General features: G+C 41.3%; 2 protein-coding genes across 17 annotated transcripts in view; one reads left to right on the plus strand and one right to left on the minus strand.

The window, feature by feature from the left end:
• The window catches only part of ATM (ATM serine/threonine kinase), a 131,349-nt gene extending 129,410 nt beyond the window's left edge, over nucleotides 1–1,939 (plus strand). For all 7 annotated transcript variants that reach the window (XM_058686664.1, XM_058686663.1, XM_058686661.1 and 4 more), the window contains 2 exons: nucleotides 1,136–1,272; nucleotides 1,362–1,939. In XM_058686664.1, coding sequence (XP_058542647.1) covers nucleotides 1,136–1,272; nucleotides 1,362–1,545 — 321 coding nt within the window. In that variant the 3' untranslated portion in view covers nucleotides 1,546–1,939. The remainder of the gene's footprint in view (nucleotides 1–1,135; nucleotides 1,273–1,361) is intronic.
• Nucleotides 1,940–17,618: 15,679 nt separating this feature from the next.
• The window catches only part of C10H11orf65 (chromosome 10 C11orf65 homolog), a 65,780-nt gene continuing 57,161 nt past the window's right edge, over nucleotides 17,619–26,237 (minus strand). For 4 of the 10 annotated variants that reach the window (XM_058686690.1, XM_058686689.1, XM_058686688.1 and 1 more), the window contains 2 exons: nucleotides 21,040–21,095; nucleotides 17,624–18,698 (listed from right to left, as the gene is read on the minus strand). In XM_058686690.1, the coding sequence (XP_058542673.1) occupies nucleotides 18,547–18,698; nucleotides 21,040–21,095 (208 nt within the window). In that variant the 3' untranslated portion in view covers nucleotides 17,624–18,546. Of the gene's footprint in view, nucleotides 18,699–21,039; nucleotides 21,096–26,237 lie in introns of all 10 variants that reach the window. The other 6 variants (XM_058686686.1, XM_058686684.1, XM_058686683.1 and 3 more) reach the window with 3 other exon arrangements.

The raw sequence follows: 26,237 nt of genomic DNA on the forward strand, positions 1-26,237 counted from the left end.
AAAAAATGTACCTCCCTTGTGTGGGTGAATCTGGTTTGGATGCCTCCGCTCTAGAGCATGTCAATGCCCAACTTAATGTCACACAGGAATCCTCGAACTTGCAGACAAACCACATATATTCAGGGTCGGTGCCCCTATGGTTTTTAATGGCTCTGGGGGTTGCTTAAAAGCATGAAATGGATGAGCCAATTTTGGTACTGCTGAATCAGTACCTGTCTTGGAATTGAACATGTAACGCTAAAGGCAATTTATAGTTGCAGCCCACAGAACTGAGAAAACATGAAGCAGCAAAAAAAATGGTACAGTTCTGTAGTCATCATCCCTGGAAATGAGTTTGCACTTATTAAGACCTATGCGGTAAGCATTTTTGCTAAGGAGTATTAAAAAAAAAAAAAAAAGTCTGTGCTTATAAACAGCAGGGGCAGTTAGCTGTTCTACATTGCCAAGGTCAAAAATGTCTCATGACCTCATTTACTAAAATTTAAGACCTAAAGTCCCTTGCTCTGGCCATGCCAGTTGTTCTGGTTTTCAAATTCTACTACATACATCTGTCTCCACACTGCACTAGACCTTCGGTTTTGAGGAGTTTTCAATAAAGTATACCCTTTCTTTTCTCCAAATTTGAAACTTATGGAGAGAAAAGGAAAAAGCCTTAAGAATAAGGTAGAAATCAAAATGTTCGGGTTAGTACAGATAAAATCATTGGAGACGTGGCTAGAGGTGAAGCCCAGACAGGCTGGCTGGTCCTGTCCAACTCCCACACCTGACCTCTGCCTGGGTCCAGCCCGAGGGGAGCTGGGGTGGGCAGAGCAGGTGCCCTTGCCCAGGACCATAGCAGTGAGGAGGAGAGAGGAGGAGGAAAGTGACTAGTCCTTATCTCTTGAATAGAGCAGTTTCCAGGTGGGGGGAGGTCGGCACCCCCACACAAGAAGAATGGTTTGGGGGGTTGAGAAGCCCGGAGTATTGTGCTCGCATGGTCTCCTCCACAAGGAGGTGGGGGGTGCCTGCCATAGGCTGGCCCATTCCACCCCCCTCCATCCTTCCGCCTAGCATTTGACCTCCGTTACCTTTATCACGCGGGTTCTTCTGTGTCTAAATACACGTCCAGGTGCACATTGTTCTTCTCCCTGCCTAGGTCCTCCTGTACGATCCCCTCTTTGACTGGACCATGAATCCTTTGAAAGCTCTGTATTTACAGCAGAGGCCGGAGGACGACGCGGAGCTCCACTCCACTCCCAGTGCGGACGACCAGGAGTGCAGACGCGGTCTCGGGTGAGCCCTGCTGTCGCCTGCTCAGACCCTCCTCTTCCCAAGGCCCTTTAACCCGCTCCGCCTCATGCAGCCTCTGTGTTTGTCCTTAGTGACATCGACCAGAGTTTGAACAAAGTGGCCGAACGCGTCCTGATGCGGCTCCAAGAGAAACTGAAAGGGGTGGAGGAAGGAACCGTGCTCAGCGTCAGGGGGCAGGTGAATCTGCTCATACAGCAGGCCATGGACCCCAAGAACCTCAGCCGGCTCTTCCCGGGATGGAAAGCGTGGGTGTGAGGCAGCATGTGCCTCGCCCTGCGGTTCAGCCTTTCGAAATGACATCACGGCCTTCATTTTTAACACAGCCGGCGTACTTGGAATAGGCGTTAATGTACAACCAAATGAACTGTGTACTGTGTTTTTAAAAAATGTTTAATACTTGCCTTGGTCACCAGAAGATGCCTCGACAGTCTCCACGAAAATCTCTTCTCTCACATTTTAGAAGTGTCGTTCATGCTGTACTTCTGGGCTGAACGTGTATTTCTTCTTCCCAAGTACATACTTGTGTTGTTCGCAGTATAACCACTGACTTCTGCTTCAGCTTAAGGGCAGGAACATAACTGACAGTGAATTAAAGGAAATAAACTGCTAAGTTTGAGGTAGCTTTTAATTAAAACTTGTTTCTCAGGTATTATATATGAATAAGTTATTTGGTATTTATAAAAGGAAAAAAACTTTTACAATTGTAACTGTTTATATATCATAGTAAAGCTACAATAAAATTAAGCAATGTTGAGGGGCACCTGGGTGGCTCAGTTGGTTAAGCGTTGACTTCCACTCAGGCTGTGATCTCACAGTTTGTGAGTTTGAGCTCAGTGTTGGGCTTTGTGCTGACAGCTCAGAGCATAGAGTAGGTTTCAGATTCTCTCCCTCTCTCTCTGCCCTTCGCCCATTTGCGTGCACGCTCTCTCTCTCAAAAATAAGTAAATTGAAAAAATTATAATCAACGTTAAAAGCAAATTAGTACTTAAGAAACATATTTGGGTTTTCAGTGGGAAGATCACTCAGCGTTACTAGATTGTGAAGTTGTTACATTATGGAGAACAGATTTCAAAGACACCGTATCGTTTCTATTTTTAAAAATGTATACTGGTTGGGGCGCCTGGGTGGCGCAGTCGGTTAGGCGTCCGACTTCAGCCAGGTCACAATCTCATGGTCCGTGAGTTCGAGCCCCGCGTCAGGCTCTGGGCTGATGGCTCAGAGCCTGGAGCCTGTTTCCGATTCTGTGTCTCCTTCTCTCTCTGTCCCTCCCCCGTTCATGCTCTGCCTCTCTCTGTCCCAAAAATAAATAAACGTTGAAAAAAAAAAATTTTTTTTTTAAAAAAAAATGTATACTGGCCCTTCTCATTCTATTCTCTTCATCTTTGAAACCCTTCTGTGCTCTTTTCTCTTTCTCTGATGACTTGAATCCCTTTTCTAGTTTATGAATTCTCTTGTTAGCTATGCATAATCTTTTTAGACCATTCATCAGGTTTCTTTTTTCAAGAATAATTTTTCATTCTTAGCTCTGAATCATTCGTCAGATCTGTTACTTGTTTTGTAACGTCCACTTGTTTTTAACTTTTCTGTTCTTTTTCTGTCACTAAGCATTTCACACATCCCCATTTTATAGTGTAATAGCTCTACATTAATCACATTCCTGCGCTTGTGTCTGTTGAATCTCGTATGTGGCGGACTGTTGATTCGTGTGTCTCGTGATTTTGTAAGGTGAGCTTCAGCTGGGTTTTCTCTGTGGGAATCTTGAGTGACCAGGGTTAAGAACAGTTCCTTCCAGATTAGGTTTCTGGAGAACTCATCTTGAAATGATCATTTTGCATTTCAAATTACCAACTTAATCTTGACGTATCTTTGTCTTATACACTGCCTACATGAATAATTTGGTATATATAGGAAGTTTTATTACTGTAGTGAATCAAGGGAATGTAGTAAACTTACATCTTTATGAAAGCCTTGGAATCTTCATGGATGGAATAAGAGATAATGAGCTAGATGACAGTATAGGTAAATGAACTGTGGCTAATTCTTGCTAGTTGATGCAAACAAAGAGCTTTGAATGACATTAATCTACGCTTCAGCCTCGAGGTGCCTTGAGGTATGCTGTAAGTTTTCTGTCCTGTTGCACATATTCTTACTATAATGGCTTTGTCCAGTCTGCCAAATGTGCAGATAACAAATGTAGGAGGAAGAGTTAATTCACAGGTGGTAGAATTAAGCTTCTCAAAGATTCCGACAGGAACACTGTCTGGAGATGAATTTTTTGTTCATTTGTTGCATGCTGAGTACCGGAAATATATGCAGCATCTCTTGGAAGATTAGTGATTTTATCCCAGTTTACATCTGGAGAAAGTGAAGTTGAGAGAAAGTAAAAGTAACCTGTCCACGACCGGAATATAGTACAGTGAAGGTACAAGTGTAAATGGACAGTCTCTAACTTTAGAAGCTTTCAAGTAAGAAGAATCTAGGCGTCACCAATTGCTCAATGAAAGCCAATAGAAAGGCTAATAGATTGTAGACTGAACACTCGTGTCTAGATTAAAGGAGAGAAAGCGCTGCCTCATTCTGTGGTCAGTCCCGCTCTCCTTACAGTATATACTTAAAATATATGCACTTAGAAATTCGGTATGAAGGAAATAGGAAAAGCTGTGGATTTCTTAGTTACAGTAGGCAATTCTTTAAAAAAGTAGAAAGCTAGTATACGGACTTGAAACCTAGAAATATATGCCACTTCAAGTATTTTAATTGCACTTTAATGAAATTATATATTTTCCGTAGATAGACTTTAGTACCATTGAATGTATTTCTTAAAGCCTGCACTGTTCCCTGTTTTTGAATAAAATTTTCTAAAAGAAAATACATGCTAGGACTCATTTATTTTATTCAGATGTTTGTCTTGTGTGCCAGGCATGGTGCTAGTTCCCGGGAGACAACGGTGAGCAAGAGGCGGGCACAGCGGACCCTTAAAGAGCCTGGGGTCTGGCGCAGACAGGCAGCTTGTACGCAGGTCAGCTGGGGAGCCAGCTACCCAGATCCGGCCCGTTGCCCTGCACTCAGTCCTTGCGGGGACCTCTAGCCCTACCCCTGGCCCCAGCAGCGGTCTACGGTTTTCCTGAGGGAGGTCTGGGAGCTGTAAAATCTCAGGCCCGTACATACCCTAATACCCGAATCTAACACTTAACACCTAGCTCAGATCCTAAAAGTAACCTAACTGTAGATGTGAAAAGAGTGGCTTCCTGAATATGCTATGAGAAAAGCGGCCTAGTTATCCTGGAGAAGACCTCAAACATTTAGGTATTGGTAGTATTTCAGAAAATGGTTGTGACAGTAGACATAAAAACAGAAGAACCGACTGAATACGTATTTAGAGTATTTTGAGCCGCCAATCCCTCCTTGCCTTAGCTCAGTGGATGGCTGCTATGTCTATTCTCACCCGGGCAGAAATCTGGGGTTTTAGTCTGTTGAGTGGTCTGTGAACCACAGGATAACCAGGTACACACCTAATCCCTAACCCTAACCCATAACCATAACTATAACCCTAACCCTCTGTAGTCTCTGAACTGCAAAATACCACACACATAAACTAACCCTAACCCTCTAACCCTAGAGCTGAGAAGAAAAAGAAAAAAATAAGTTCTAGAAGCACAATATCTCCTAAGCCTCTAACCCTAGAGCTGAGAAAAAAAGAAAAGAAAAAGAGAAGTTCTAGAAGCAAAATATCTCCTCCGACAGTTTTGAAACCAGATTCTGAGTAGGGTTGTTAACTTTGCTAGTAGATTTTAATGTTAGGTTATTTGAAAACCACCCCAAAATGTTTCCTGGTGGTATATGTAGTGTTTGAATATTCACTGTAGACTTACAAATCTTTGTAAATATTGCTGAACTTAATATTACAAAGATTTTTTTTAGTGTTTATTTATTTAAAAAAATTTTTTTAACGTTTATTTTTGAGACAGAGAGAGACAGAGCATGAACAGGGGAGGAGCAGAGAGAGAGGGAGACACAGAATCTGAAACAGGCTCCAGGCTCTGAGCTGTCAGCACAGAGCCTGACACGGGGCTCGAACTCACGGACCATGAGATCGTGACCTGAGCCGAAGTTGGACGATTAACCGACCAAGCCACCCAGGCGCCCCTTTAGTGTTTATTTTTGAGAGCACAAGCAGGGGAGGGGCAGAGGGAGACAGAGAATCTGAAGCAGGCTCTACATTGTCAGCACAAAGCCCAACGCGGGTTTTGAACCAACAAATTGCAAGATCATGACCTGAGCTGAAGTCGGACACTCAACCGACTGAGCCACCCACACACCCTAAACTTAGTATTTTTTAAAAACTTTCTTTTAGATATTCATGATTATAAAAGTTGGAAATACTCTAAGAGAAAAATGGGTAATCAGCTGATTACAAATTTGTTGAAAGTCATTGCAGTGTAAACCAACTTGGAAAATGGATCTCCTACCTCTCAAACATATTCATGGCATGGAAAGGATAAAATAACAATGAAAATAATCCTGATGAATCAATGCCTTCGACTTCTAAGGAAGTAATGACACCAGTGCTACAGAAATGCTCCTGATATTAGTAAGAGCCCTTTTATGAGTCCTGTATCGCCCTTATATCAACAATTACAAGAGTTACAAGAAAATTGAAGACCAATATCATGAACATGATACAAATATTAGTGAATCAACTCCATCAATTAAAAAAGTATATCATGACCAAATGACATTATTCCAGAAATACCAGGTTGGCTTAATATTTGCTGTCAGTTTAATAAACTAACAAAGAAAAACCATATCATGTCAAGAGATGCAGAAAAGGCATGTGACAAAATTCAGCATACATGATAAAAACTCATCAAACTAGGGATAAAAGGAACATTTTCAACTTGATAAAGGAGGACTATTAAAAACCCACAGCTCTGGGGCGCCTGGGTGGTGCAGTCGGTTAAGCGTCCGACTTCAGCCAGGTCACGATCTCGCGGTCCATGAGTTCGAGCCCCGCGTCAGGCTCTGGGCTGATGGCTCGGAGCCTGGAGCCTGTTTCCGATTCTGTGTCTCCCTCTCTCTCTGCCCCTCCCCCGTTCATGCTCTGTCTCTCTCTGTCCAAAAATAAATAAAAAACAAAAAAAAACAAACAAAAAAAAAAACAAACCCACAGCTCATTGGGGCGCCTAGGTGGCTCAGTAGGTTAAGCATCCGACTTCGGCTCAGGTCACGATCTCACGGTTCATGGGTTCAAGCCCCGCATCAGGCTCTATACTGACAGCTCAGAGCCTGGAGCCTGCTTCACATTCTGTGTCTCCCTCTCTCTCTGCCCCTCCCCCACTCATGCTCTGTCTCCCTCTGTCTCAAAAACAAATAAACATTAAAAAAACAAAAACAAAAAAAACCCTCACAGCTCACTTCATACTTAATGGTCAAAGACTAAATGTTTTCCCCCTAAGATGAGGAACAAAGCAAGGATGCCACTCTTACCAGTTTTTTTTTTTTTAATTATTATTTATTTTTGGACAGAGAGAGACAGAGCATGAACGGGGGAGGGGCAGAGAGAGAGGGAGACACAGAATCGGAAACAGGCTCCAGGCTCCGAGCCATCAGCCCAGAGCCTGACGCGGGGCTCGAACTCACGGACCGTGAGATCGTGACCTGGCTGAAGTCGGACGCTTAACCGACTGCGCCACCCATGCGCCCCCACTCTTACCAGTTCTATTCAACACTGTACTGGAGTTTCTACCCTTGCAATAGAGCAAAGAAACAGAAAGAAAAGACATACAGTTTGAAAAGGAAGTACCATTATCTTCCATTTGCATATGACATGATCATCTATGTAGAAAATCCTCAGGATTCTGTATATTAAAAAGCGCCCCTATGTTCTAGAACTAGTGAGTTTAACAAGATCAAATAATAAAGGCCAATATACAAAACGTCAACAATATTTCTGTGTATCAGTGTCAAAGTGTCCAGACTAGGCCCAAGATGGAGTCACTTTTTCTAAGTCCCATTATCAGCAAACCAAAACTTAACTGAGTTTCTATGCTCAGCAATCCCAGAAAAAGAAGGCCCAAGCCAACCAACTGGCACTTACCTGCTCAGCAGAAGTTTCTTAACCAAGCTCCAAGACTTCCCTTTACTCCATTTAAAGTAATCTTACTTTGGGGCGCCTGGGTGGCTCAGTCGATAAATCGTCCGACTTCAGCTCAGGTCATGATCTCACAGTCTGTGAGTTTGAGCTCCACGTTAGGCTCTGTGCTGACAACTCAGAGCCTGGAGCCTGCTTTGGATTCTGTGTCTTCCTGTCTTTCTGCCCCTCCCCCGCTCATGCTCTATCTCTGTCTCAAAAATAAATAAAAACATTAAAAAATCAAAAAATAAATAAAGTAATCTTACTTTAACCAGTTAAATGCCCAACTTCCTCTTCATTTTAGTCTGTGAAACCCTCTTGCTTTAAGAAGCTCCTTTTGGTTTTCTAGACTGGATTCTTCCCAAATCATGAATTGCTAAATGATAGTCAATTACATCCAGAAATTATGTATCTGTGAAATTTTCCTTTATCACCAGTAATGAACAGTTTAAAATTGAAATTAAAAAATACCATCAAAAAGATGAAATAGTTGGGCATAAGTTCAATAAAATATGTTAGGTGCCTGGACACTGAAATTTATAAAACATTAATGAGGAAAGCAAAGGCCTAAATATACAGAGGGATGTACTATGTTCATGGATTGGGAGACTCCATATTGTTAAGATAGCAATTCTCCCCAAATTGATACAGAGAATCAATGCAATCCAATCTAAATACAGGCAGGCTTTTTTCTTTTTTTTTCCTTTTGTAACTTGACAATTGGATTATAAAATCCAAATGGAAATGCAAAGGAATTTGAATAAGCCAAAACAATTTGGAAAGCAAATACAAGTTTGAAAGACATACACTAAAGCCACAGAAACAAATACAAGGTGGTACTGTCATACAGATAAGACATACAGATCAATGGAGCAGGATAAGGAATCCAGAAATAGACCCTTATATATGGTAACTGATTTTCAGCAAAGGCTCCAAGGTAGCTTAATAGGGAAAAGACAGTGTTTGCAAAAACAACAATAACAACAACAATAAAACATATCTATATGCAAAAACCCCCACAAATCTCAAATCCTCTCTCCTACTATATATAATAACTAACTTGAACTAGATGATATACCTCAATGTGAGAGCTAAAGTTATAAAATTTGTATAAGAATTCCTTTGTGACTTGGTTTAAGCAAAGATTTTGTACATAACACATTAAAACACTGGCCAGAAAAGAAAAAAAAAAAATGATAACCTGGACTTTATTAAAATGACAACATTTTTCTCCTTAAAAGACATTAATAAAAACTGCCAAGCCTTGCAAAATAGTATCAGGTAAAGAATTTGTTTTTAGAGCACACCTTAAAAATATATTTTAACACAATAAGGAAATGAACGATCTAATTTAAAAATGGCAAAAGATTTTACAAGACACCTCAGCAAGAAGATATCCAAATGGCAAATAGGCACATTAAAGAACCTCCCATCCTAAGTCATAGGGAAATGCAAACTAAAATCACAATGAGATGCCATTCACTATACATCCACTAGACCAGTTAAAACATGTTACAACACTAAGAGACAAAGCACAAGTGGCCAAGTCAAATGTGTTCACTGCTGGTGGGAATACAAAACGGTACAGCCACTTTAAAAAACAGATTCTTGAGTTCAACGGAGGGAAAATGTCAGAGTAGGAGGGTCTGGACTCACCTTGTCCCACAGACACACCAAGGTAACAACTCCACGTGTTGTAACAAACTCTGAAAACGGACTGCAGCCTGGCAGAACAGGTCTATCACAGCTCGTCCTCAACAGAAGCCCACACCAGAAAAGGAAGGTAGGGTGGAGACACTGTTGGGAACCCCTTTACCACTCCATACCCCCACCCCAAGCAACTGACCAAAACCAGGAGGGGCATTACCAGCAGGAAGAAGCTGGAGGATGAGACCCCACACTGGGAGACACCACCCCCCCCAGACCCCCACAACGGGAACAGGCAATAAGGAAGAGGAGTTCCCATGAAAACTAGCTTTGAGAGCAAGTGGGGCTTAACTCCAGGAAGTTTAAAAATCAGGGCATCTTAACTTCATAAGTTTTAATTATCAGCAGGTTTTACTCCAGGAGAGTGTGAAGGCAATAGGCAATGGAGTCCTCAGCCTTGAAGAGCCGGCATACTAAATAGCTCTGCCCAAGGCACAGCACAGGAGAAGCAGTGTGAAAAGTCCCTGCGGTATTCGTGAAGGACAACGTGCCAGGGGGCAGGGATCTGTAGGGGATTTCTCCAGGAATGAAAGTGCTCGCAGCATCAGTTTTCTTCCCCTGCCCCAGCCTGGAGAGACAGAAGCTTGAAGGAGCCAATGCTAACACATTCCATCCACCTGGCTGGCAGAGCAGGCCCTCCCCCTCTGGTCCCCTACAGACCCACCCACCCTACCTCTGCCCCACCACACGCAGGCAGCCCGGGCCAGGACCAGCACCACTCCCAAGTGACTCCCACCCTGGGGAGTGAGGGAGATAACCACCCACATCGCGCGCCCCCGGTTACCGCAGTCGGGCCCTTTAGCTGGCTGTGCGGGGAGCAAGCCCCAACGTCCAGTGCACCTGCAGCCGTGGCAGCGAGGCTGACTGCAGACGGCCAGGCTCACTGCCCGACCTGCCCACCAGGAAGCCTGTGGCAGTCATGGCTGGGCTCCCAACAGTGTGGGGAACAAACACTGCTCAGTCTACCCACTGTAGGCAGAGCGGGTCACTGCCTCAGGCTGGGCTGGAGGCGACGGCGCCCCAGCCACAACAGGAAGATGCCTGCAGCCCACACAGGGAAGCCCCTGGAGCACCTCATTCTGGTGGCTACGGGGGTCTGTGCCCAAGGGCACCACAGGACCTCTTCTACATAAAGCTATTACCTCCAAGCCCAGGGGACAGAGCTGACCTACCTAACACATGGAAACAAACACAGACACAAAACGAGGAGGCAGAGGAATAGGCCCCAGATTAAAAAGCAACAAACAATCACAGTAAAACAGCTAAATGAAACAGAGATAAGCAATATACTTGATAAGGAATTAAAAGTAATGGTCATAAAGATACTCCACGCACTTGAGTACAGTCAATGAACTCCGTGAGAACGTCAACCAAGAACTAGAAAATCTAAAAAGGAACCAGTCAGGGCTGAAGAATTAGTTAACTGAAAGGAAAAGTATACACTAGAGGGAATCAATAGCAGATCAGAGGAGGCAGAACGGATCAGTGACCTGGAAGACAGGGTGATGGACAGCAACCAAGCTGAACAGCAAAAGAAAACAGAATAAAAAAATCAGACTAGGTTACTGGAATTCTGTGACTCATCAAGAATAACATTCACATTAAAGGGATCCCAGAAGGAGAAACGAGAGAGAGAGAGACAGACAGACAGACAGACAGACAGAAGGCGGCAAAAACTTATTTGAAGAAATGATAGCTGACAATTTCCCTAATCTGGGGAGGCAAACAGACATCCAGGTCCAGGAGGCCCAGATGAACCCCAGGAGGTCCACACCAAGACACATAATAATTAAAATAGCAAAAAGTACTGATAAAAAGAGAGTCTTAAAAACAGCAAAAGACAACAGCTACATTCAAGAGAAACCCCAGAAGGCTATCAGCTGATTTTTCAGCCGAAATTTTGCAGGCCAGAAGGGAGTGGCAGGATGTATTTGAAGTGCTGAAAGGAAAAAACCTACAACCAAGAATACCTTACCCAGCAAGGTTATCATGTGGGAGTGAAGGAAAGGTCACTCCCAGAAAAACAGAAGGTAAAGAAGTTCATTACACTAAACCACTTTTTAAAGAAATGTTAATGGGAATTGTTTAAGTTGAAAGAAGAGGCTGTAGCTAGAAGTAAGAAAAATATGAAAGGAAAAATGTTACAGGTAAAAGCAAACATACAATAATGATAATGATAGATTAATCACTAATAAAGCCAGTATGGAGGATAAAACACAAAAACAATAAAATCAATTATGTCTATAAAAATTAGTCAAGGGATACAAAAAATAAAAAGATGTAAAATATGCCACTATAGACATAAAACATGGAAGAAGGAGTAAAAATTGAGTGCTTTAATGGTGTGTTTGAACTTAAGTGAACATCAACTTAATATAGACAGCTATACACATAGGATGTTATATATGAAACCCATGGTAACCACAAATCAAAAAAACTCTGATACGCAAAAAAAATAAGGAGAAAGTTATCAAAACATACACTAAAGAAAGCCATCAAACCACAAGGAAACAGAGCAAGACAGCAAAAAGAACAGAGAACTAAAAACCATAAAACAATCAACAAAATGGCAATAAGTATATACTTGTCAGTAATTACTTAAAATGTAAATGGATGAAATGTTCCAATCAAAAGACACATGGTGACAAAATGGATAAAAAACCAGACCACCCCCCCTAAAAAAAAAAACAAGACCCATGTATATGTTGCCTGCATGAGATCACTTCAAACCTAAAGACACGCACAGACCGAAAGTGAAGGAATGGAAAGATATTCTATGCAAACAGAAGTGGAACAAAAGATGGAGTAGCAATACTTAATCCAGACAAGATAAATTTTAAAACAAAGACTTTCACAAGACAAAGAAAGGCATCACATAAAGATAGAAGGGATCGTTCCAAAAAGACTATATAACAACCGTAAATATCTATGCACTCAACACAGAAGCACCTAAATACATAAAGCAAATATTAATAGACATAAAGGAAAAACAGGCAAGAGTTAAACACCCTATTGAATCAATGAATAGATCACCCAGACAGAAAACCAACAAGGAAATGGTGGCTTTACATAACACATTAGACCAGATAGACCTAACAGATGTATACAGAACATTCCATCCAAACACAGAAGAATACACATTATTTTCAAGTGCACACGGAGTATTCTCTAATATAGATCACATGTTAGGCCACAAAATAAGTCTCAATAAATTTAAGAAGACTGAAATCATATCAAGCATCTTGTTTGCTCACGACAGTATGAAACTAGAAATCAATCACAAGAAAAAAAAAAACAGCTAAAAGAACCCACAAAAACATGGAGGCTAAACAATATGCTACTAAACAACCAATGGGTCAACAAATAAATGAAGAGGAAATTCAAAAAAATACATGGACACAAATAACAATGAAAATATAGTGGTCAAAAAACCTTTGAGACACAGTGAAAATAGTTCTAAGAGGGAAGTTTATAATGATACAGGCCTAAATCAAGATCAAGAAAAATCAAACAACCTAATGTTACACCTAAAGGAACTAAAAAATATAAGAACAAACGAAGCCCAAAGCTAGTGGAAGGAAAACAAAAAAGAGTGGAAATACATAAAATAGAGATTAAAAGAACAATAGAAAGGATCAGTGAAAGTAAACTCTGGTTCTTTGAAAAAATAAAGTTAATAAACCTTAGTAAGACTCATCAATAAAAAAAGAGAACTCAAGTAAAATCAGAAATGAAGGAGGAGAAATAACTGACATCCCATGAAGTACAAAGGATTATAAGAGAATATAATGGAAAATATATGCCAACAAGTTAGACAACCTAGAAAAAAATGAATAAATTCCTAGACACACATAACCTGATCTGAGTCAGGAAGAAGTAGAGGGGCGCCTGGGTGGCTCAAGTGGTTAAGCGTCTGACTTTGGCTCAGGTCATGATTTCAGAGTTCGTGGGTTCGAGCCCCACATTGGGCTCTGTGCCGACAGCTCAGAGCCTGGAGCCTGTTTCAGATTCTGTGTCTCCCTCTCTCTCTCTGACCCTCCCTGGCTCAAGCTCTGTCCCTCTTGCTCTCAAAAATAAATAAACATTAACAACAACAACAAAAAGAAATTTTAGAAAAGGAAGTAGAAAATCTGAACAAACCAATTACCAACCAGTAATGAAATTGAATCAGTAATAACAAAAACACCTAACAAACAAAAGTCCAGGGTCAGATAGCTTCATAGGTGAATTCTACCAAACGTTTAAAGAACAATGAATACCTATTCTTCTGAAACTACTCCAAAAAAAAGGGAGAGAGAGGAAAACTTCCAAATTCATTCTATGAGGCCAGCATTACGCTGATACCAAAACCAGACAAAGACACCACACAAAAAACTATAGGCCAGTATCTCTGATGAACACAGATGCAAAAATAACCAACAAAATATTAGCAAATCTAATCCAACAAGACATTAAAAGGATCATTCAGGGGCGCCTGGGTGGCTCAGTCGGTTAAGCGTCCGACTTCAGCTCAGGTCACGATCTCGCGGTCCGTGAGTTCGAGCCCCACGTCGGGCTCTGGGCTGATGGCTCAGAGCCTGGAGCCTGCTTCCCATTCTGTGTCTCCCTCTCTCTCTGCCCCTCCCCCGTTCATGCTCTGTCTCTCTCTCTGTCTCAAAAATAAATAAACGTTAAAAAAAAAAAATTTAAAAAAAAAAAAAAAAAAAAAAAAAGGATCATTCACCATGATCAAGTAGGATTTATTCCAAGATGCAAGGGTGGTTCATATTCATACTCAATTAAAGCGATACATAACTTTAACAAGAGGAAGGATAGAAACTGTATGATCCTCTCAAAAGATGCAGTTAAAGCATCTGGCAAAATACAACATCTTTCACCGTAAAAACTCTCAACAACACAGGCATAGTAGGAACATACCTTATAAAGTTCATAAATGAACACTCCCCAGCTAACATCATCCTCAATGGTGAAAAACTGACAGCTTTTCTTCTAGGATCAGGAACAAGATAAGGGCGTTCACTCTCACCACTTTTATTCAGCATAGTGTTGGGAAGTCCGAGCTGTAGCAACCAGACAAGAAAAAAAAAAAAATAATAAGAGGCATCCAAATTCTAAGAAAAGAGTAAAACTATCACTATTTACAGATGACATGACACTGTGTATAGAAAACCAGAAAGACTGCCAAAAAAAAAGATTAGAACTCATAAATGAATTCACTAATCTTCCAGGACACAAAATTAACATACAGATATTTGTTGTGTTTCTATACGCTAATAATGAAGCAGAAAGATAAATTAAGGAATCAATCTCGTTCACAATTGCACTAAATATAGGAATAAACTTAACCAAGGAGGTGAAAGGCCTTTACTCTGAAAACTGTAAGGCACTGATGAAAGTAACTGAAGACAACACAAACAAATGGAAAGATATACCATGCTTGCACATTGGAAGAATATTATAAAATGTCCATACCACCCAGAGCAATCTACAGATTTATTGCAACCCCTACCAAAACACCTATAGCATTTTCCACAGAACTAGAACATACAATCCTAAAATTTGTATGGGACCACAAAGGACCCTGAATAGCCAAAGCAATCTTGAGAGAGAACTAAGCTGGCGGTTTCACAATCCCAGATTCCAAAATATACTACAAAGCTATAGTAACCAAAATAGTACGGCAGTGGCACAAAAATAAACATACAGATCAATGGAACAGGATACACAGCCCAGAAATGAACCCATGCTTATATGGTCAATTAATTTATGACAAAGGAGCTGAGAATATAAAACAGGGAAAAGACAGTTGGGGAAACTGGACAGCCACATTCAAAATAACGAAATGACCACGTTCTTAAACCACACATAAAAATAAGCTCCAAGTGAATTACAGACTTATTTGTGAGATGTGAAACCATGATACTCCTAGAAGAAAACATAGGTAGTAAGCTCTTAGACATAAGCATTAGCAATGTATTTATGGATATGTCTCCTCAGGCAAAGGAAACAAAAGCAAGAATAAACTACTGAGACTACAGCAAAATGAAAAGCACGGCAAAGGAAGCTATCAACAAAACAAAAAGGCAACCTACTGAATGGGAGAAGATATTTGCAAATGATAGATACTAATAACAGGTTAACATCCAGAATATATAAAGAACTTACACAGCTCAACACCAAAAAACTAAATAATCTGATTTTAAAATGGACAGAAGACCTAACAGACATTTTTCCAAAGAAGACATACAGATGGCAAACAGTCATATAAAAAGAAGGTCAGCATCACTCATCATCAGGGAAATGGAAATCAAAACCACAACGAGATACCACCTTACACATGTCAGAATAGCTAGAATCAAAGACAAAAAATAATAATATGCTGATGGGGCGCCTGGGTGGCTCAGTCGGTTAAGCGGCCGACTTCGGCTCAGGTCATGATCTCGTGGTCCGTGAGTTCGAGCGCCGCGTCAGGCTCTGTGCTGACAGCTCAGAGCCTGGAGCCTGTTTCAGATTCTGTGTCTCCCTCTCTCTGACCCTCCCCCGTTCATGCTCTGTCTCTCTCTGTCTCAAAAATAAATAAATGTAAAAAAAAAAAAAAGTTAAAAAAATAATAATATGCTGACAAAGATGTGGAGAAAAGGGAACCCTCAGGCATTCTCAGTGGGAATGTTAATTTGTGCAAACACTGTGGAGTACAGTGTAGAGGGTCCTCAAAAAAAATAAAAATAGAATTATCATATGATCCCATAATTCCACTATTTATTCAAAGAAAATAAAAACATTAATTTGAAGGTTTATGCACTATTTTTATTGCAGCATTATTTATAATAGCAAGATGTGATACACACACACACACACACACACACACACACACACACTGGAATGTTTTTTTTTAAGTTTACTTATTTGGAGAAAGAGAGAGAGCTTGCATGTGCACCTGAGTGGGGGAAGGGCAGAGAGAGAGTGAGAGAATCCTAAGCAGCACAGAGCCCAATGTGGGGCTCGATCACAAACTGTGAGATCATGACCTGAGCCGAAATCAAGAGTCAGGTGCTTAAGTGACTGAGCCACCCAGGTGCCACACACACTAGAATATTACTTGGACATAAAAAAAAGTGAAATCTTGCCATTTGTGACAACATGGATGGACCTTGAGATATTATTATATGCTAAGTGAAATAAGTCAAAGACAAACACTACATAATTCCACTTATATGTGGAATCTAAAAACAAAACAAAAAAATAAACAGTTTAAATACAGAGAACAAACTGGTGGTTGCTGAAAGGAGGTGGGTGGGGGCTGTTGATCAAAATAGATGGAGATTAAGAGGCACAAACTTCCAGGTAGAAAATAAATAAGGATATGAAACAGTAGTTGTGGGCAATGGTGACTGTTGTATACATTGATAGAATTGTCAAATCAGTATCTTCTGTACCTGAAACTAATATAACACTGTATGTCAATTATACTCCAATGATAAATTAAAAAAAAGGAATAAAAAACAGGTTCTTACAAAATAGAGTTTGCCTTAGCAGTTCCCTCTCACGGGTATTTCCCAAGACAAAAGAAAACATATGTCCCCACAAAGACTCTACATGAGTGTTCACAGCATCTTCATTCATAACGATCCCAAACTGGAAACAACCGAACATCCATCAACTGGTGAATGGATAAACAAACTGTGGTAAAGCCATACAATGGAACACTAGTCATTAAAAGAGGAATGAGCTACTGATAAGAGCGACAAGATGAATCTCAACAGCATTATGCTAAATGAAAGAAGCTAAACCAAGGAAGGCTACATATAGAATCATTCCATTTACATGACATTCTAGCAAAGGCAGAACTGTAGTGATTGAAAGATCAGTGGTTTCCCAGGGGCTCAAGGTGAAATGAGTGGATTGACTACAGATGCATAATCTGGGGATGATAGAAATACTATCTAGCTTGAATGTGAAATTGACATGAATGTATACATTTGTCAAAACTCAAAATACTCAAAATGGGTAGATGTAAATTATAGCTCAAGAAATCTGATTTCTTTTCCTTAAATATATAGTAGATCCTCTGAATGATGTGTTTTTTTTTAATACTTGAGGGTACAAGCCCCTAGTCTATTAGGCTTGTATATAGATATTTTTTTTAATGTTTATTTATTTTGAGTGAGAAAGAGCATGTGCACAAGTGTGTGAGGGGGCAGAGAGAGAGTCCCAAGCAGGCTCTGCACTGTCTCTCAGCACAGAGCCCCACATTGGGCTTGCTCTCATGAACCTCAAGATCATGACCTGAGCTGAAATCAAGAGTCGGATGCTTAACCGACTGAGCCACCCAGGCTTTTAAATGTATAGTGTGATGGGGCGCCTGGGTGTCTCAGTCGGTCGAGCGTCCGACTCTTGATTTCAGCTCAGGTCATGATCCCAGTACCCTGGGATCAAGCCCCGTGTCCAGCTTCGTGCTGAGCATGGAACCTATTTGGAATTCTCTTTCTCTCTCTCTCTCTCTCTCTCTGTCCCTCTACCCCACTTGCACACATGCTCTCTCTAAAATACAAAATAATAAAGACCCAGAATGACCAGGGTGATGAGGGCTCGTAGCAAAGGATGCTTCTGGGAACACGCAGTAATTCAGACCTGAAGGATATGGGAGGCCCAGCAGTTACCTCCACTCCTCTACTCCTCTCCCTGTGGAAGATGAAAGACACATTTTTGCTCTTCTAGCTCCTTGAGCTAAGGGTGCCCCGTGACCTAGTTTCATTTCAAGGATCTGAGGTGACTAACGCTGGGGCTTCTGGTTGGGCTTTTGCTTTTCAGATAAAAGGAAAACTTGTTACACTGCCCTTATTCATTTTAGATTTTTTTTTTTAACATGTATTCATTTTTGAGAGACAGAGACAGAGCATGAGTGGGGGAGGGGCAGAGAGAGAGGGCAACCCAGAATCCGAAGCAGGCTCCAGACTCCGAGCTGTCAGCACAGAGCCCGACGTGGGGCTCGAACTCACTGACCCACTCCCTGACCCCAAGATCATGACCTGAGTCGAAGCTGGACGCTTAACAGACTGAGCCACCCAGGTGCCCCTTTCCTTTTTTAAATGGAAAAAGAGCTCTGACATGAACACCCGAAGAATGCTTCAAGAAGAAAATCCAAAGTTTTTTTTTTTTTTTGCACCTAAATGTATTTATTTACGTGTGACTGTGAGATTACTGCAGTTTCTTTGAATACAAGGAATAATTTCTACACTTTCATGACCATTGTTTTGAGTCCGATGTCTTATTTCTCTTTAGGCTTCCTTATTTACTTGAGGTAGACAGATTCTGTGCCAAGAACACACAAGTCATTCCAGTCAGAGTAAACGATTCTTGACAGTAACTGATGGAGTCGGGGTGTGAAGGGCTACCGCTCAGGAAAGCGGAGAACTTTATACTCCGTAAGTGAGATCAGGTGATAGTCTCGGAAAATTTGGTTTTTCATAAAAACTTCCATCTAAAGTATCTTCTGGGATTCCCAATTTCTCCTCTGATATATCCGCATAGTCGTATCCTCGTTTCCGTGCTTGCTCAAATGGGAAACCTAGAGAGAAATGACAAATGTTTAGAAAGGCGCCACATGTAAGGCGTCGACTCATTCAATATGCTACTCACTATATGCCACGTAAGGTCCTTTTCCCATTCCTTCCTACCCTGCTTCAAGCAGGCACTTTCCTATCCTACTACTTAACTGAAACCATACGTGTCTCAAGTTTCTTGGTTCATCCTACTTTTCACTACCATAGTGGTCCATGGTCTACAAAAGCTTCTGCAGGACCTGGATTTGAGGTTTGATCCACTACTAAGTAGCTGTGTAATTTGGGGCAAGTTACTTAGCCTCTCAATGTCCTCATCTGTAAAACGGGGATAACAATAGCACATACGTACCTCATAATCATGAGAGTTAAGTGCGATGGTGCATGTAAAAAAACTAGCATTTAGTTAGTTTGACATTTAGCTAGTGCTCCATGATTATCAGCTCACGGTTCCAGAGAAAAGGTTCCAAACCTTCTCGTGATTTGATTTCCTCGTGCTTCTTGGAGTAATGACACACATTCTCTCCTCTTCTCCCATGCCACCAACCACAACGTGTCATCTTCCACTGACTTCGCTCATAGTGCAAATCTCCACCACTCGATTCTATGCCCCTTCCAATGACCATGCTATCACTTTCCTTCTCTTCACAGTAATCTCTTTTAACTCAGTATTTATATTCCCTGCTTCGGTTTTTATACTTGTCATTCCTTCATATTCTTTCCTCTGCCATTGAGGACCTACTACTTGCTACATATTGGGGATTTAGTATCAAAGAGACAAATCCCTGCGGTCAAGTCAGGGTAGTTACCTACAGCTGTTTTCTAAAAGGCCATCAACTCCATGAAAGCCCTCGAGCGGAAACCGCAGAGCATTTCTGAGGAACAGGCGAGAGGCTGGTGATGCAGGTTTGGGAGTGAGGGGGGGCCAGCAGGGCGTAAGAGTGGAAGGGTGGCCAGAGGCGGAGCCAGAAGGCCATGATGACGGCAGGTTTTATTTCAAATGCAGTGGAAAATTAGGAGAAGCTGCAGAAGGTCCTCATCATTAAAGAGCGTGGTTTCTGAAGCTAGCCTGCCTCAGTTCAAATCCCAGCCATCCCAGGAACTGACTGGGTGACCTTGAGCAAGTAACTCGGTATCTCTTTGCTCATCTGTAACAGGAACCTCGTCTCACTGAGTTGTTCTGAAAATTAATCGAATTAATCTTATAAAGCGCTTTCAGACAGCACTTCACACAGTAATTGAAAGAGAAGATTTTGTTAAACAAACGCTTTAACTGGACTGATTTAAATCTGTAAAAGATCATTACCTATTGTGAGGGGAGCACCCTGGCTGCTTACCAGTTTGGAGGCTGTTGGGAGAAGCCTGAAGTGGATGAAGGACGCTTGGACCGTGGGGGCGGCTCTGGCTCGGAAATAAGTGGGTAGGTTAAGGCGAATGACAGCTGACGCTTAGGGAGTACGTGTTACATGCGAGGCGCTATTCTAAGCTCTTCACATGTATTATCTCTTATTACCTCACAACGACCTAAGAGCTGCCACTGTTATTCTCATTTTAGAGATGGGGAAACCGAGCTGGTAACTTCCCCAGGATCATGCAGCCAGTACACTGTAGGGCCAGAAATCAAAGCCAGGCAGCCTGAATCAACACCCCACCAGTGTAACCTCTCCGCTGTACTGCCTCTCACTGGCGCTCGCAGGACAGAACCCGGACCCCCAGCATGTACAACAACCGCAGTTAGGCATTAGCTATGTTAGGACTAGTGATATTTCTAGGACATGAGACTATGCCTCCTCAACACGCTATCCGCGGCAGCACAGGGGCGGCATAGAGCCTCAAGAACACTCCTAACATTTTGAGGCGTTTATTTCGCCAAATGAAGCTTGCTCATTAAAAATAATTATGGAAACCATGAGAGAAGCAACTTTTTAAGGGAAGGATTCATTTCTTTAAACCATTTTTCCAACCTAAATAAAACAAAATTTTCTTATATTCCCAAATAACTATCTTACACATAAAGGTACAAATGACTTGGCAAATTCATTGGTGTCTCTGCACAGTGTAGGGTGCTGAAATGCTAGGTGCTTCGAAGCATGTCCGTGTGTGGAATGTATCATTTTCTTCATAAGAATTTCCCATAAAGTATTACTAAAAATCACCTACTTTTTAAAAAATTTATATTCAAGTTAGTTAACATCCAGTGTAGTCTTGGCTTCAGGAGCAGAAACTGGTGATTCACCTCTTACATATGACACCCGGTGCTCATCCCGAAAAGTGCCCTCCTCGACGTCCATCACCCATCTGGCCCATCCCCCAGCCACCTCCCCTCCAGCAACCCTCAAAATCACCTACTTTTGAAGTTAGCTGAAGAGTTGCTTGTAGCAATTTCCTTCCAGTTGGCAATATACCTAAGCACATTATATGGGCATTCATTAAACTGAATCAACGTATTAGTAATCAACTGATCCATTAGTACGTGTTAGACTACTTCTAAAATTCCACTTTCTCTATGAAATCTTGAACTGATGCCGACTAATTCACAGGTGCAAATGTCTAATTCTCATGACTTTTCCATGTCCAACTAACTCTCATGTATCTAAAGTAACCCCTAGAACAAGGAATTGGAGGAGGAATAAAAATGGTGCCTACCATCTACCATATTCGTGCCCTCTGAGCTCCGTCCAGCACACCTCTTCTTATTTTATCCTGTTTCCTTCTTGCAAGACCATGTCCTCAGTTGAGGGCATACTAAGATCTTAACTTCTAAATTAAAAGTACAAACAGAAAATTCTCTGGGAGGGAAAAAGCCAGGGGAAAACAACAACAACAACAACCCAACAAACCTTCTCCTTGGCTCTGGATTGCCAGACTTAACGGTTTTCAGCCTGTCAACGGAAATGAAAAGTGTGTGCTTTATGATCTTACTGGGACAACAATGCTACCTTTGTCGTGTCCAGTAAATATGAGCAATGACACTTAAATCAAGCACAACTTCAGGGCTGCCACAATGTTCCCTAAACAGGTAGACAAGGCAGCCCAGGAAGAGGTAGAACAGGAAGGGATAAGGCTACCTGATGAGCTACAAAGAGGAGGTGAAGATGCCTTTCAAGAGGCAGGTTTCCTCAGACTTACCCTATTTCATCCTTTCCCAAGCCTCCTTGAAATCACGTAAGGAGGTGGTTGCACCCAAAAAATCAAGTAAGGAGTTGGTACCAAAAGGTGCTGAAAAGGGACCTCGTAGAGCAAAAATCAGAATTCTGAATCATATAATTCAGAAAACTCTGTGATTTTTCAAGTCTTTATATATTCCATGTGAATTTTTAGTTCTGCTGTTTCTGAAGTTTTGTTGTTGTTGTTATAGGAAGGTATATATTATCCAAGAGTATTTAATTAAAACAAAGTATCTGGGGCGCCTGGGTGGCGCAGTCGGTTGAGCGTCCGACTTCAGCCAGGTCACGATCTCGCGGTCCGTGAGTTCGAGCCCCGCATCAGGTTCTGGGCTGATGGCTCGGAGCCTGGAGCCTGTTTCCGATTCTGTGTCTCCCTCTCTCTCTGCCCCTCCCCCGTTCATGCTCTGTCTCTCTCTGTCCCAAAAATAAATAAAAAACGTTGAAAAAAAAATTAAAAAAAAAAAAACAAAGTATCGTGTCTAACTTGTCTCCTTCCTGTTACTGGTACCTTTGCTCCAAGAACTTTATAGCCTTAAATGGGTGCTCCTGGGTTACTGTCACATGAAAAAGGTGCAACAAAACAGAAGGCAGTGGAAACTCCCTCCAGGATGTCTTGGTAGACAATTCAATCTGGCTTGACCTTAAATTCAGGCAAATTCAGGGTGCTTGGGGGGCTCAGTCAGCTGAGCGTGCGTTTCTCGGTTTTGGCTCAGGTCATGATCTCAGTTTTGTGACGTCAAGCCCTGTGTCTGGCTCTGTGCTGGTGGTGCAAGGCCCGCTTGGGATTCATTCATTTTCATTCTCTCTCTCTCTCTCTCTCTCTCTCTCTCTCTCTCCCCCCTCCCCCGCTCTTGCTGTCTCTGTTTCTTTCAAAATAAATAAATAAACTTAAAAAAAACTTTAGGCCAATTCCGTCCTCAGTGGTTGCTCGGATAGGAGCGCTATCAGGCGTTGGTCAATCATCCTCCTTCCTTGGGTTCATATACTGAAAGTTCTCATTCCACTTTCAAGGAACCAAGATAAAGGACCTTCAATCAATTTATTCTATGACCTAACAGTCTGGGGCACAAACATATCTCATCTTTAAGCTGATCGATAACCCTGTTCTACCTGCGATTAGGACATGAATTTATTTAATTGATAAAAATTGATAAAAATTTTTTTCTCATCATGAACATCATGAACATACCAGCTGTAACTGATAAGAAATCTAAGTTTTCGGGGCGCCTGGGTGGCGCAGTCGGTTAAGCGTCCGACTTCAGCCAGGTCACGATCTCGCGGTCTGTGAGTTCGAGCCCCGCGTCAGGCTCCGGGCTGATGGCTCGGAGCCTGGAGCCTGTTTCCGATTCTGTGTCTCCCTCTCTCTCTGCCCCTCCCCCGTTCATGCTCTGTCTCTCTCTGTCCCAAAAGTAAATTAAAAAAAAAAAGTTGAAAAAAAAAAAAGAAATCTAAGTTTTACAAACAGAAGCAATCTAATGAGAGCATTACCATGCTGCGTATATCATAGAGCTCATCTGTCTTTCCCACGAAGATATTTTTGGAACTTTTTTTTACAGAATAAAGTGTATATGGAATCTATGCTGAATCCCTCAGAAGTCTACACTTAACATCTTAATGGCCCAGGAAAAGTCCCTGGCTAGAAAGGCCACATAACTACACGTCTTAGATATCAAAGGAGCAGCTCCAGACATGGAGACTACCCATAACACACATGGGCAAAGAGCTCTCACCAACAGGATTCACAGAATATCAGGAGACAAAGCTATCCAGCAGCTGACCGCGTAACAGGTTATGTCAAAATTCACTTGCAGTTTTGAAAAATAGGAAGACCCTGGAAGAGGAACATCCATCTTGATAGAGAAGATGACCCTGAAGTCCAGCGGGATAAACGCTGGCAACAGTCACCGTGGCCATCCTGTGGTTGAGTCGGTGACACTAACACAAGGACTGTTTTACATTCTAAGTGCCTGCAGCAACATAGCTGTGGATACCGCAGAAGGACGACAGTACTCATCAGTGTACTTGAGTTCAAGAGTTGACTCTGCCTATTCTTTAAAGTACATAATAACAGGGGCGCCTGGGTGGTGCAGTCGGTTAAGCGTCCGACTTCAGCCAGGTCACGATCTCACGCTCCGTGAGTTCGAGCCCCATGTCGGGCTCTGGGCTGATGGCTCGGAGCCTGGAGCCTGTTTCCGATTCTGTGTCTCCCTCTCTCTCTGCCCCTCCCCCGTTCATGCTCTGTCTCTCTCTGTCCCAAAAATAAATAAAAAACATTAAAAAAAAATTAAAAAAAAAAAAAGTACATAATAACAATATTGTACTCAGTTGGTACTGTTATAATGTGCATCATAAGACGCACACGACGGTTCCCAGTGGAGGGTCCATCTGTCATACCAGGGGCTGGCACACAAGCCTTTTGGGAAGAGATTGGCTTGTACCATTCAACATCAATGTTCAACACATTGATGTTATTCTAATGATCTGACTATTGAAAACCGTCCACAGATTTCAGTGGCTACAAATTTTCCTGAAGGGAAATGTCAGACTCTGAAATTCTCAACAAACAAGGTGTCATTAAGACAGCTACAAACATCTAACTGACTACAAAGATCTAACAAAGAGAAGACTGTGAAGACCATGAATATGCTGTGGAAAAGGTACTTACACCTGACATCTGCCATTAGTAGCGGAAGGTCTTTGCAAGTTTGGTCTTGCCTGAGATAATCAGTAGCTTGAGCTCAGTAATGTTAATGAAATATTCCCAAGTTATCATGCTGGATTCCTGGGAAACTTTTGTTGTCCAGGGCTCAATAGAAAAAGTTAGAATACTGTAGCACAGCACTAAAGAAAGCCATCAAACCATACAAAAGAAAGCAAGAGAACAAGAAAGGAACAGAAAAGAACTACAAAAACGAGCAGAAAAAAATTAACAAAATGCAATAAGCGTTTACCTATGAACAAGTACTTTAAATGAAAACTGACTAAACATTCCAATCAAAAGACAAAGGGCAAGGAAATGGATTAAAACACAAGACCTATATGCTGCCTGTAAGAAATCACTTCAAACTAAAGACACATATAGACTGAAAGTGAAGGTATGGAATAATGCAAATGGAAGCAGAAAAAAAGCCAGGGTAGCAATATTTATATCAGACAAGATAGACTTTAAAACAAAGAAGCAAGGGACAAAGAATAGCATTACACAATGATGAAGGGATCAATCCAACAAGATGATATAACCATTGTAAATATCTCTGCACCCAACACAGAGGCACCTAGCAAATGTTAACAGATATGAAGGGAGAAACAGACAATTATATAATAATACTAGGGGATTTTAACACCACATCTATGTCAATGGACAGACTGCCCACACGGAAAATCAATAAGAAAACAGTGGCTCTGAACGACATATTAGACCAGATGAAGCTAACAGATGTCTAGAGAAAATTCCATCCAAATGCAGAATATGTATTCTTTTCAAGTGCATGCACAAAGGACATTCTCCAAGACAGATCAAGTGTTAGACCACAAAGCCAGGCCAGAAAACAAGTGTCAATAAATTTACAAAGACTGAAATCACATCAAGCATCTTTTCTGACCACAACAGTATGAAACTAGAAATCAGTTAAAAAAAGAAAAAACCTGAAAAAAAAATCACAAACACATGGAAGCTAAACGACATACTACTAAATAGCCAATGGGTCAACCAAGATATCAGAGAGGAAATAAGAAATACACGGAAACAAATGAAAATGAAAGCACAACAGTCCAAAATCAGTGGGATGCAGCAAAGGCCGTTCTAAGAGGGAAGTTTATAGTAATGCAGGCCTAACTCAAGAGACAAGAAAAACCTCAAACAAACAAGCTAGCTTACACCTAAGGAACCAAAAAAAAAAAAAAAAAAAAGAACAAACTAAGCCCAAAGCTAGTAAGAGGAAAAAATAATAAAGATTAGAGAGGAAATAAATAACATAGATACTAAAAGAAAAATAGAAAGGATCAATGGAACCAAGAGGTAGTTCTCTGAAAAGATCAACAAAACTGATAAACCTTTAGACTCATCAAGAAAAAAAGAGAATAAAATCAGAAATGAAGGAGAAATTACAGCAGATGCCCAAAATACAGAAGATTATAAGAGAATGTTATGTAAAATTATATGCCAACAAATTGGACAATGTGGAAGAAATGGATACATTCCTAGAAACATACAATGTTCTAAAAGTGAATGAGGAAGAAAGAGTAAAATTTGAACACGTCAATTACTAGTAATGAAAATGAATCAGTAATCAAAAACCTCTCAACAAACAAAAGTCCATGACTATATGGCTGCATATGTGAATTCTCCCAAACATTTAAAATTTTTTTAATGCTTATTTA

This window comes from Neofelis nebulosa, chromosome 10, assembly GCF_028018385.1.
Source record: "Neofelis nebulosa isolate mNeoNeb1 chromosome 10, mNeoNeb1.pri, whole genome shotgun sequence".
NCBI classification, from domain to species: domain Eukaryota; kingdom Metazoa; phylum Chordata; class Mammalia; order Carnivora; family Felidae; genus Neofelis; species Neofelis nebulosa.